Below are 13,234 nucleotides of genomic sequence, written 5' to 3' on the forward strand. Positions count from 1 at the left end.
CTGCTGGATAAGAGCTCCAGGCAGACTTCTCACCCGGATGGAAAGAGAGCGCGCGCGCGCGAGAGTCTGCAGTAAGGCGGGGAGTCCCACCATCTCCCGCCACCCCAACAACCCAGTCTGAGCCCCAGGTCCAGAAGTTTGGAGCAAAACGCGTCAGTCCCCACCGAAAAGGAAGACAGAACTGCAACTGAACGGGGAGGCGAGGTGGGAAGGGCGAAGAGTGTCAGTGTGCAGGGAAGAGTCCATCACATGACGGGGAAAGAGGACCAGAGTCGTCGGGGCGTCCGCGAGAAGGGGAAGGGGGGGTGCCGTTGCCAGGGCAACACCCCCCATCCGTCCAGACTTCCAAAGAGGGAGGAAGAACTTCAAATCCCAACCGTCAGCGCTCGAGCGGCTCCTTCTTAAAGGGGTACGCACCGCACCGCCGCCGCCGCCAAGCGCGAGAGGGCAGAGTTGGGCGTCCCCCGCCCCTCGGGCGACGCCCCCGCGGCCCCTCGCCCCCCAGCCAACCCACCCGTTGCCCCTGCCCCGCGAGCGCCTCGGCGTCCCCCGGGCGCAGGTCCCGGAGCTCGGCCGCGTCGGTCGACCCGGCCCCCGGCGGGGAGAAGGGGGTGTGTGTGCGCCCGGCGGGGGCGCGGACCAGCCCACCTTCCTGCTGCCGCCGGCCGCCGGCTCCGCTCCGCCCGGCCCGGCCGCGACCCGCCCGCCGGGCTACCGCTTCCTCCCTCCTGACAGGCGGCCCGCGGGCGGCCCCGGGTGCTGCGGAGTTTCGGGGCTCGGCGAGCGGACGGCCGGCTCCCCGGGGGGCTCGGGAGCAGGTCCGAACCAACAGTTCCCGGGGAGCCCCGGAGCCGAGCAGGCGGGGACGGAGCGCGGACCACGCCGGCGGGGAGTCTCCGAGACAAAAGGCGAGCGCCGGGGCCGCCGCGCCGCCGCCGCTCCAATCTCGCTCCCCCAGCGGACCGACCCGAGCCGGAGCTGAACTGAACCCCTCAGCCACAAACTCCTCGAGCTGCGGCAGCTGCCGCCGCGCGCAGCCCGGGGCCCGGCCCGCGTCTCTTACCTACACAGTGCATGAGGCGGTGGCGCCAGGAGTCGAGTTCCCGCCGGAATCCTCTCCTCTCCGCCGCACACCGAGGGCTCCGGCACTGAGCGGCGGCGGCGGCAGCAGCGGCGGCGGCGGCAGCGGCCATTCTCTCTCTTCCCTTGTCCATCTGCGTCCCGCGTCACGCGCCCTCATTTACATACGAGCGGCGCAGGCACGAGGCAGGGGCGCGAGCCCTCGGCGCGAGCCCCGGAGCGCGCGCCCCCCGGAGAGGGGTTGATTGACACGTGTCACTACCTTCCCTCGGCCCTTCCCTCCCCCTCCCACCGCTCCCTCAGGGAGAGGCGGGGAGGGAGCGGGAGGCGAAGGAAGCAACCTGCCGCTTCCGCTGACCCCGCCCCCCCATCCACTCCCTCTTTTTCCTCCCCCCGGAGTTTACTCTTGCGAGCCATACTGCTCCTGCCGCCCGCGGAAACCCTGAGCGGGAGCGAAAGACCCGAAACCCAGTCAGGAACCCGCGTGCTAACGGAGCGCACTGGCAACGCCTCCCTTCTGTTTTAGCGACGCGCTCTGGCCGCCCGCAAACTTCAATTCCCACGTTCCTTTGCGCCCGAATCCCCAAGCAAAGCACAGGGCCGTGGAGCAGTGCACGCCGGGCGTTGTAGTCCAGCAGCGAGGAGCACTCTCCGGTCTTCTCAGCCCTCTCTGCGAGGTACTCCAGGTAGGCTTAGACTGTGTGCTGTCCGCCTTGCCCTGGCCAACCCAACCAGCTTTAGCTTCCTTAGGTTCTGAGACAGAAGAGCCGTTCAAGAAGCAAGAGTTGTCGACCCCTTGCAGGTTCAGGGTTCGGTTTATGTTTTAAGCGCTGGAAACTTTTCCAGATCTCTATCATCTCGCTTCTCCCTTAGGCAAGAGCGAGTCAGTCATTTGGCTGCGTCTCAGATAACTGCCTGGCATTCGGGGACCCACAGTCTCTTCAGTTCCCCAGGCGAAGAGATCTCGGAAAGCGAGAAAATTTTCAAGACTTAGGGAAAAGATAAGCTTTTCATAGAAAAAATTTTTATGGGGGCTTGGGTGTAGCTGGCTGAAAAGTTCAGAAGGGAAATTTTTTATGCTACACGAAATGTAGTCTTGGAGGACAGAGACCTACTGAGACCTCTGTACCTTCCCATCTCCCATAGCCGCATCCCATTACAGTGCTCCACAATTTAGCACTTTTCAGATGTTAGGGAATGAAGTCTGTTGTGCTAGAGAAAATAACGGAGGGGGGGGGTGCGTGATCTTTTGGTTAAATATATTCTTCAGTTACACTTTTACTTTTATGTCTTAGCAATTGTGCATTTACTGTATTTCTGTAGGATGCAAAGGGCCAAGCTGAAGCTAAGCCACTCAAAGTTTGCTGAGAAGTACTGTGTAGTACTGGAGATTTATGCTCAAGTCTGAGGGAAATATGTTTCAATTTTTCTTGGAAACTCACAAATTCTGAGTTATATACCACTGTCGCTGTGTTGTGACTTGTCCTTATCCGTCTCCTTTCCTAAAGCCCCTCAAGAGAAAATGTTTCTTTGTGCATCATTACCTCAGTCGTGAAGATACAACATTACGTCTTCATAAAGTTTTTTCAAAAGTGAAGTTTTAAATCTTGTAACTAGTTTTCTAGACTGGCTACAATTGAAGGCATATTAAAATCACTTACTGAAAGTGCTTTTGAAATTATCAGTGGACGGTTTTAGTTACCAGTTCGACTCAGAATTGCCTTTGTAGCATCACTTTTATAATAATCTACATTAGTTAGGATGGAACAAATTATTGTGCAGTAGCAAAAATCCAAAAATCTTAGTGGCTTTGAAATAAGAAACAAAGTTCATTTTCTGCTTATCTACATGTTCGTCTTTTGAAGTGAGGGGGCTTCATTCCAGCAACTGGGTACTTAGGGAGATGTCAGTGGCTGAACATCTCCCCCTGGTTTGGTAGGCAGGAGGAAGATGAGAAATGGTAAACTGGTTCTTCCTAAAGTGACATGAGTCACTTTTACTCCTATTTCATTGACCAAAGCAAATCATACAGTTATGTCTATCTTCAAAGGAGGAGAGGATGTGTAATTCTACTATTTGCCCAGAAGAAACATTTGGTGAATAGCACCAAATATTATTGGAATCTGTTCTTCTAGTCGTCAATTTACAGTTCACTCTGTGTAATACAAAATACATTCACTTCTCTCCCAAGTGAGACAACCCAAAAGGTCTATTTAGTAAGGCATTAATATTAAAGTCTAGCATCTCTGATTCTAAATAGTCTCTATATTAAAACTGGATAAAGCTTCTCTTGTTATGGAGACTTAAAAAGGCATAGTATCAATCCCCTCACCCCCCACAGTCAACATACAGTGGTAAGACAGGGACAAAGTAAGTATGATATCTCAGTTCATTTTGTGCTACCACACAGAATACCACAGATTGGCTAATTTATAAAGAACAGAAAGTTATTTCTCACAGTTCTGGAGCCTGGAAAGCCCAAAACAATGGTGCTGACATCTAGCAAGACACTTCTTGCTGTATCATCTCATGCAGAAAGACAGAGAGAGCAAGAGATTCATAGTGAGCAGAACTCCACCTTTTCTAACAAACACACTCCAGAGATAAAACATCCCTTCTCTCCATCCCATGGGCTAATCCGCTCTTGTTAGGAACCATCTCCCAACACTGCTGTATTGTGAATAAAATTTCCAACACGTACTCTTGGGAGGGGGGAGCATAGTCAAAAGCAATATTATAAACACTGCTACTTAGAAAAATGGAAAATAGGAGATATACATCAAATATTTAGCAAATGTTTTTTTACCATAGTTAACACTGATTTCCAACTTTCCAGCCTCCAACAAGTTTCTTGGCTGGGATTGCTAATGCTGGGAACTGCAAGATCTAGATTGGCCTCATCTATTGTACCTGTAAGTTATGACTATATATTTTAAATTTTCTGTTGTAACTTTGTAACCTTCTGGTACCAATTCCTACATTCCTAAGAATAGTCCAGATTCAAAAACAGAATCGCTGTGGGTTAAAAACAGGGGTTTACCATACTATCTGTCTTGCATAGGTCAGTGTGCAAGCAGGTGGGGAGAACTGTTCCATGTCCATTCAAGACTAGGGCTTGTGGAGCTCAATCATCTGGAAACTCCCCAGTCACCATGACAAGAGAAAGATGATGCAGAATCACAGTCCAGTCCTTAAGGCTTCTAACAGAAGGTACACATTTCAATGGATAAAGTAAATTATAAGGCCAGGCCTAATTTCCAAAAAATGATATGTTAGATATTTTTGAGGGGATAACAAACCACCCTCAAACCCAATAGCTTAATATACCAACTATTTGAGCTGGGGATGTAGCTTAGTGGTTCCACCACCTGCCTCAGAAGTGCAAGGTCCAGAGTTTGATCCCTGGTACCAAAAAAACAAAAACAAAAACAAAAAAAACTCCAACTATTTAATCAGCTCATGGTGCTATGGAATGATAATTTGTGCTAGGATAAACTGAACATTTCTGGAGTCCTTACTTGGGCTCACTCAGGTGTTTATGGTCACTTACTTGTCAGCTAGGCAACTCTATCTTGGAAGGTTAGCTGACAACAGCACCCAGTGTTCCTCCTCATCTTCAAAAGGTTAGGCTTGTTCACATGGTGGTCACAAGAACGAGATCAAGACCTAATCCTTAAGTGCTTTTCAAGTGTTGAGTTGGGTCATAACTGCCCAAGTCCCAGTGGCTAACTGGCTAAAGCAAGTCACACAACCATACCCAAAGTCAGTATGGGGAAATAGATTCTGCCACTTCATAGAAGGATCTACAAGTTACATTGCAAATGAGTGTCCATAGAGGCAATGACATAATTTTTGATCACTTTTGCAGTCCACTGTGTTTGGGAAAATGCAATGTTACCATATTTCTCAAAAGAAGGAGGAATAGAAATATAAACAGGACCAATAAATACCAAATTTCTAGAATTTCTGGGAGAAAGAGAAATGAAGATCACAAATGGAATTAACATTGGAATTCAGTTGCATTTAGAAGAATAAAGAACTTTTCATGGAAACCATGACAGAGCATACTGTAATCACTTCATAAATACACAAATAGGAATTTAGCTGATTAATCATTTCATTCTAATCATCTGGTACTGGGCCAGGTACTTAGTTTGTGCCTAATTTTTATTTATTGATTTGACAAATGTTTGGGATATCTATAAACCCAGAGATAAAAAGAGGATCATATCCAAGTTTGTTTCCTACACCAAAAATCAGTTACAAAGGTTTTGAATGTAATAACAAATATATGTTGGAAAATGTTAATGTTCTTTGCAAAATGTATTTCTCTGTTATCTGTGTCCTATATGTGTTGTATTCCTTATTTACTGCTGCATAACAAGCCAATCCATAACAGAGTACTTAGAAGAACTATTTGTTATTACTCTCAGTCTATAGGCCAGGAGGGCTGTTCTGTTGATCTGGCAAGGCTCTGCAAATCTTGGCTGGGATTGCTGATGCTGGAAACTACAAGATCTAGGCTGGCCTCACACTGGTGTGGTGTGCAGTTTGGCTCCATGCTTGCTTGGAAAATAGGAAAGACTGAGCCATGTGTCTTTCATACAGAGGCTAACTAGAGCTTATTTACATGGTGGCAGCATGTGAGGCAAAACAGGGTAAATACTAATGTGCAAGTGCTGTTCTTTGCATAATGTTTGCTTGCTACTATCCCACTGGCCAAAGCAAATCACAAGGATAAGCCAAAAATTTTAGTGGGTGGATATTAACTGTCTTAGTCACTTTTGGATATTAATTGTCTTAGTCACTTTCTCTCTGCTGGAACACAGTACCTGATACCCACAACTAAAGGAGGAGAGGTTTATTTTGGCTTATGTTTTTAGTCCATGATCTGCTAGCTCAAAGGCAGAAAAGCAAGATGGAAGGCCCTGGGTGAAGGAAAGCTGCTCATGTCATGGCTGCCAGGAAACAGAGAGAGAAAGGAACAGCCAGGAAGGGAAATAAACCCCTCCAGATCACACTCTCAGGGACCAGCCATTTCTGACAAGGCCATACTTCCTAATAGTAGGTTAGTTATAGTGTCTTCATGCTCCAGTCCTCTTCCAAAAGCTCCACCTATGAATGCATGAGGCCTTTGGGGAACAGTCTTGAACTAATCCATAGCACTAACAAATGGCTACAGAAATATGTAAACAAATCGGGGGTCATTATTGCTACAAGCAAACATGCATACAAGTTCACTGTTATCCACCTAAAAATAGTAAGCATAAGTATACAGTTCTTATACTAAGAGTAAACTGCTAGGCAAATTAATATTTTATTGATTTATTTGACCATTTAACAACCAGTTCTCAATCTAAGGCATGTTTTAGAAGAACATGATATAAAAGTACAAACATCTGAGTAGTTATAAATATATTTCCACAATAGGAAAATACAAATTACAGAGGAGTATGACTTAAGTCAAGCTTTTGAGATATTAATCCAAAATGAAAGTTATTCTTTTACTTTATAACAAAGATTTAAAAATCCAGTATACTAGTAGAATTGTAAAATACCTATTTAGTTATAAATTATCAACATGAAACACAAAAATACATTTTACAATTTAGTAAAATTGAAAGACTTTCGTATGCACTAGATATTTACAACTATGAAGCAGAGATGCCTTAATTAACTATAAAAAGCTTTATAACACTGAGAAACTATCTTTGATTATCTGCCTTAAAATTACGTTGTACTGTATTTTCTTTAGTTCTGAATTATAATGAATTTACTGATCAAAAATAGAAAAACCATTAACACTCTGATTTGATCATTATACATTGTATACATGTATTGAATTATACTATAAATATGTACAATTAAAATTATAATGTGAAAAAGAAAAATCATAATGTGAAATAGAAAGAAAAGGTCCAAAGGTGTAGGGGAAGTGGGAGGGGTAGGGGAAAGGAAAGAAGGGAAAGGAAAAAAATATGAGAAAAGGAAAAAATGGAAACAAAGTCTTTGTAAATAGGGAGGGATGGAGGATTTGAAAGGAGGGCCGGGGAGTAGGGAAAAAATAAGAAGAAAGATACATCATGTAAAGGTACAAGTTCCCAATGATAAATATAAATGTATTGTATCCCTAAAATGTACCAATTAAAGAATTTAAGGAGAAAAAAAAGAAAAATCAGATATAAATTTGATTAACCAATTATTCATGACATGGAGCATATCCCCTTTCCAGAAAATTTCAGAAAAATAATCATATTATGCTAAACTTCATGCAAGTGTTTTAGATTCACCCAGGCTCATGAGCCAAAGATTTCTCAGCATCCTTTTTTCTTGTAGGAGTATGGACTTACAGACAATTTCACAAGGATATATACATGCTAGTGTGTTTACTTTCAATATTGCAGTTACATATTAGGAATACCTAAAATAGATGATGATTTTGTCTTCTTGATGCATTTCCAAATATCATCAACACCTTTTTTTTTTTACATTTTTTAGGAAGAAAGATAAAATTTCACAAGAGGGAATTATAATTGAGGAAACAGAAATATTATGATGATATGTACTTCATTTCTTAGATTATGCTACATACCTATTTTTTATTCTAAGACCATTTTTAACATACATAAGAATGGGCATAATAGCTTGCCTAGTGATGTCATCTGTCTCACGGTGGCATCTCAGATTTTTGTTTAGTTCAACCAATGAATATTTTAAAATAATATGATTATATCCTGTTAGCATCTTCATAATAAATTTATAGAGTTGGACACAATTTTTACTGTATTAAGAAGACTCAGACCTTAAAATATCAGGATAGCTGATACAGAAATTAGGGAGAGCATGTTTTCCATTTTTTTCAATAAAATCATAAACCTTTGAGGTTGGCACTTGAAATTAATACCATTTACCATCTACTTTCTCTTTCATCCAGGCATGATAATAGAATCTGCTCTATCTCTACTCTTTTTGTGTCTATTTGAGATCACTCCCAAGCCCTAATGGATTATCACTTTCATTTTCAGCCTTTTAATAAAATTTCAATGGATTAGAGTCTCAATGATGGCAATTTGATCCAATTTAATCCAATTGCATGGTTCAGTATCAAAGTCAAATAAAAATGTCATCTATAGCACCTAGACTATTACAGTTTAGAAGAAATACAGATCATCTAGGTCAACTCTCTAATTTTGCAGATAGGGAAATTGGGGCCTAAAGATGATAAGAAATGTATGTAGATCACACAGTTTATAAGTAGTGTACCCAAATTAAAGTTCAATTTCTTGAATCTTAGTCTTGATACTTCATGCTGTAAGAGGTATCAGGTGTTCCATACATGTGTACATTATTAATTCATGTACTATAATCTTAAATATTAATATTTTTACTTTATTACCCTCATATCAGAAAGACTGAAATATACATTGACTCAGAGAAGTTAAATAATTTATCCAACATCATTCAGGTATTTAGTGATAGAATTAGAACTTGACTCTCTGTTCTACCAAATGTAACCACTACTTTTCTTTAGAGAACAGAAAAGAAGATGATAAAGCTGGCTAAAAAGCAATAAAAAGTTGAAAATCCTGAATATTTCCTGGGAAATATTCCAGGTTGTACTACTAATGATGTCCCTGTCTTTAGGAGAAGATAGTGACACACAAAAGATACACACACATACAAAATTATGCTCCCTCAGAATTTAGCCAAACTGAGATTCTTGCTGCTCCTCAACCTGACATTCCATGCTGTCTTACTCCTGTTCAGTACTTCTCAACTAAATGAGTACTGTGTTGTATGCACTTAAAACTCTTTGTTCACACTTTTTCTCATGGACCATATGTTTTTTCTCTGTACTATAATTATTTGTGGACACATTGTTCCTTTCTATAACCTTGTAGATCATGAAGCTAAGACAACGATATTTATTTACCTTCTCCATATAATTGCATTCTATACTTGGTTGGTATCAAAGAGACTTTTGTTTAATTAAAATCAAAGAATAACAAATTATGATTTTAAAAAAAGAAACATGGATGACACAGAATGTTTTCCACCCTTAACTACTCCTGTTCTCAAGATATCCTCCTAAACCCAGACTTACTTTTCATCCCAGTTGTCAACTCAGTGATGGGAGGTGGCATGTGTGGGATGGTAGTGGTGGTGGTACGGGGTATTTGATTGAACCAGGGTCTTCTCACTGAGCTACATCCCCAGCCCTTTCATTTTTCACTTGGGCACACTGTCTCCCTAAGTCGCTTAGTTGCGCCAGGCTAGACTCAAAGTTACCATTTCCTGTCTCAGCTCCCAAGAGGGCTGGTATTATAGACATGTCACTGTATTCAGCTCAGGAGCTATATTTTAAAACAAGAAATTAACATCTTTTGGCCTTTCTGCATGTTGAAATTCATACAAAATAAGTCATAATGCCTTATATGAATAAAGCATATCATTTTACTTGTCAGAATGCCATGGAGAAGTAGAAATATGAACAATTTATGAACTTGTTAATCGTTTTTCATGCTGTTGATGAGATTTGCCCTTCAGTTTCAACATATGGAAATATTTATTTTGATATAAACATAGTGTAAAATGCCAGTGTTTCATTATAGAGAGGTCAAGTAATAAAATTCTGAAATAAAAGCCATTGAATGGAAGAAGTATGTTTTAACCTGTCACTGTAGGAAATGTTTATTTAAATTCTGAAATCTGATAATAACCCATATTAATATCCTCCTAGATAACAGATATAAAATAATGATAGATGTTGGCAAAGCTTTAGTACCTTAGTTCCTCTTAACTTAGTCAAAATTATATAATACTTGAAGATTAATGTTATAATAATAAGATTAAATTATGATTAATAATTACTTGGACAACAGTGGAAGGTAAAGAACAACCTAATATTATCCTATCACAGGTTTTCAAATCAGTGGACAAAGAGCACCTGATTTTTCTTATACACTAGTTACTAAGCTCAAAACATGAAATTTGAAGGCAAAAAAATATGTGTATTTTGGGTTTCTTATATAAGAGAAACCATGTGATATTTAACCTTTTGAAGGAGGTAGACTTTGTGGAGATAGAAAAGGGATCTGAGAGGAGAGAAAAGGACAGGGAGAGGGGAAGGGACAATAAAAATGATTAAGATGTGATACGTACATGTACCAATTCCCCAAGATGATTGTAAACATTATGTATTGCAAACATATATCAATAAAACATACATGTGAAAGAAATATAAATATAAAACCTTGTAACTATTTTAAATATCACTGGCCTTCCCCAATCTCTGTCTCTCCATTGTTCCCAGGAAACAGAGCAATTGCAAAACAGAAGATAAGAGAAGAAGAGCTGAAATCCTAAAGATTGGTTAAAGTATTGTATAAGGAGCTGCAGAGAACCACCTCCTCTTCCAGTCTTCATCTGCATTATATGCAGCTAGACATTTTTATCCCAGCCCTGGCAAGAAATGTATTCTATGGGAAAATTGGACAGAAGTTTAGGAATTTGAGGACATTCAACATAATATAGGTTGGGTCTAATATAGACAGAACACAGATTGTTAAGTGAAAGTGGGCTGAATTTACCCCATCTTATTCCAGAAATCCCCATAACTTTTCCGCAGGACACTGGAAGATACTTCTGAAGAAAAACTCGAAAGTCTCAGAGGAAAAACATACAGATACTGACATTTGAATGTCCCTCTGATGAAAAGCTGGCCTTCTGCCTGATTACACTTACTAAAGCCCACTAGTCATCGAAACTCACTCACACCAAGCTTCCCGTAAACATTTAAGGGCTTCTCTTGTAAATATGCATTGATATTTGTGGAAAACATCCAGCTTGAAAGACAGAAAGAACAAAACAAGCAGATGAAAGGGATTCGTGGAAAAAGAGAGACATTGTAGGGAATAGAAAACTTCCAATTAATTATAATTAATATCTGCAAAGAAGAGAAGAGATTATATCACTAAAACAAGACTTACTTTGAACAAGATGTTATAGAGAGAACAAATAGAAACTAAGAGCTCTTAGAAATTAAAAATGTCAGATGAAATTAAAACAAAATTTAGAAAAAATATTGAGAAATGAAGATGAGATTTCTTTGAAGGAGTACCTAAAAACTTATGGAAACAGGTCATAGGAAGTAAGAAAATTTCAAGATCAATCCAGGAGGTCCAACATTTGACTGACATGAGTTTCAGAGAGAGATTAAACAGACAGGATAGGGTATTTTCAAAGAAATAATGAAAGAAAAGTTCCCAAACTGAGAGAAATAAGGTTCCAAATTAGGTCGTTTCATTCTAAGACATATAATAATGACATTTGAGGACCCTAGAAATACTTAGAAGGTTCAAGAAACTTCCCAAGAATGAGAAATAGATGATGGCAATGGATAATCAAAAGAGCATTGTGATTTCTAAACAGATAACAATGGAATAATGTTTTCAAAATCATAACTGAAAATGATCTCCAACCTAGAACTCTGAAATGTGTCAAACTATCACTCAGTTATGCAAACTGAATGGATTTTCAGGCTTGCAAAACTTCAAAATGCTGACCTCCTATGTATCCCTTTTCAAGATACTACTGGAAGATAATGTTTCCTTGTAACAAAGGGGGCAAGTGATCTAGGAAATGGGAATCCAACACAAAAGAAAGGTCAAAGACTTTTCCTAAATTGAAGACAGGGCAGGCACAGATAAAAGCTGACAGCAGACTCAGAAAGCAACAAGTCTTTGCAAATGCAAGTAGGATGATGGAGGCATCCAACAAAGAAGCAGAAATTATGTAACAGGTTTGACCTATGGGGAATTGAAAATTCCAAGGCTACCAGAGGGAGCAAGGATTATTAGCAATAGGTATAAAAGTAATTTAGAAAATAGAAAGACCCTTAAATGTCTGTGACTTCTAATTTTTACATTTTTTCTGCCTATAGTGATAACTGGCAGAGAAGGATCTCAATGAATGCTTGCTAAATAGATGGAGGAATGAATGCATGAATGAATGATAATTATAATAAACTTTGTGCCTTCCTCCATCATCACCCATGAAGTCACTTGACCATATACAAACTCTAAGAATGTTTATTAAATTGTACAAATGTAAATTGTTTACTTAATCATATGCTAATTCCTTTATATTAATCAGAATTCTAAGTTCTGAAGGAGAGAAATTAAATTAAAATTTGTGTGATCAAAGAAGCAAATTTGTTACAATTTTGAAAAAGTCCAGATAGTAATTTTCTTTTTGGTTGTTTTCCTTCTCAGGTCAAATCTCCCCACGTACTCACAAAGGTGTTTAGAAGTAGTTGTAAACTTAGCCCCCAGACTAGTAACACCTCTTTTTAAATAATTACTCAAGATCTCAGAGCTGATTCAGATTATTGAGCCAATTATTATGGTCCAAGGAAGTGGAATATTCTGATTGGTTAGGACTGGGTCACATGTTCAACTCTAGAATCATGGGTCAGCTTCATCCAAACTGCACTAACTCAAAACGAAGGGAAACATCAGTGCCCTGTTACCAGAAAGGGGGAATATAGGTCCATAGACAGGCAAAAATAAAGAGTAATTTCACTGAAAAAGAAAAACACCTACATTACCCTTACTTACTAGAAAGACTTCTAGAGAGAAACAGACATTGTCAATGGATGGGGAATAAAGAGAGCACTAGGGGTCCTCAACTGGTAACAGTGGAGCAGTATCTTCAAAATTATAACTGAAAAGGATCTTCAACCTAGAATTGTGAAATGTGTCAAGCCATCAGTCAATTCTGCAAAGTGTCCTCCAGATAAACCTTTCAAAATAGAAAATTGCATCTAGAATACTTGTTAAACATGACTTCCTGTGTCCTTATATTTCATCCCTGAGCACTCTAACTTCTTGGCATTGGAAATTGTATGTCAGTACTGTTCAGTGGAATTATAATGTAAGACTCAAATAGGACTGTAAATTTTCTAGTAGCTACTTTTGAAAAGTAAAAGCGCAATGGATTTTAATATTACTTAATTCCATATATCTAAAACACTATCATTTCAACATATAGCCATATAAAACTTATTCATGAATGATTTTGTACTTTTTTCTGTAGTCCTTAAAATTCTATGTGTGTTTTACACTTGCAGCACATTCCAATTCAGATTAGGCAC

The 13,234-nt window shown here is 40.2% G+C and overlaps 1 protein-coding gene across 10 annotated transcripts in view; it reads right to left on the minus strand.

Annotated features, from left to right (window-relative positions):
* Window positions 1–1,413, minus strand: part of Lcorl (ligand dependent nuclear receptor corepressor like) — a 199,435-nt gene extending 198,022 nt beyond the window's left edge. For 3 of the 10 annotated variants that reach the window (XM_021260232.2, XM_087187816.1, XM_087187813.1), the window contains exon 1: window positions 165–462. In XM_021260232.2, coding sequence (XP_021115891.2) covers window positions 165–333 — 169 coding nt within the window. In that variant the 5' untranslated portion in view covers window positions 334–462. Of the gene's footprint in view, window positions 463–1,063 lie in introns of those variants that run through there. The other 7 variants (XM_021260234.2, XM_021260238.2, XM_021260236.2 and 4 more) reach the window with 7 other exon arrangements.
* Between the last annotated feature and the right edge of the window lie 11,821 nt (window positions 1,414–13,234).

Source organism: Heterocephalus glaber, unplaced genomic scaffold (assembly GCF_053883595.1).
Source record: "Heterocephalus glaber isolate CG9 unplaced genomic scaffold, H.glaber_assembly_v1.0 deba00001509, whole genome shotgun sequence".
Lineage (NCBI taxonomy): Eukaryota > Metazoa > Chordata > Mammalia > Rodentia > Bathyergidae > Heterocephalus > Heterocephalus glaber.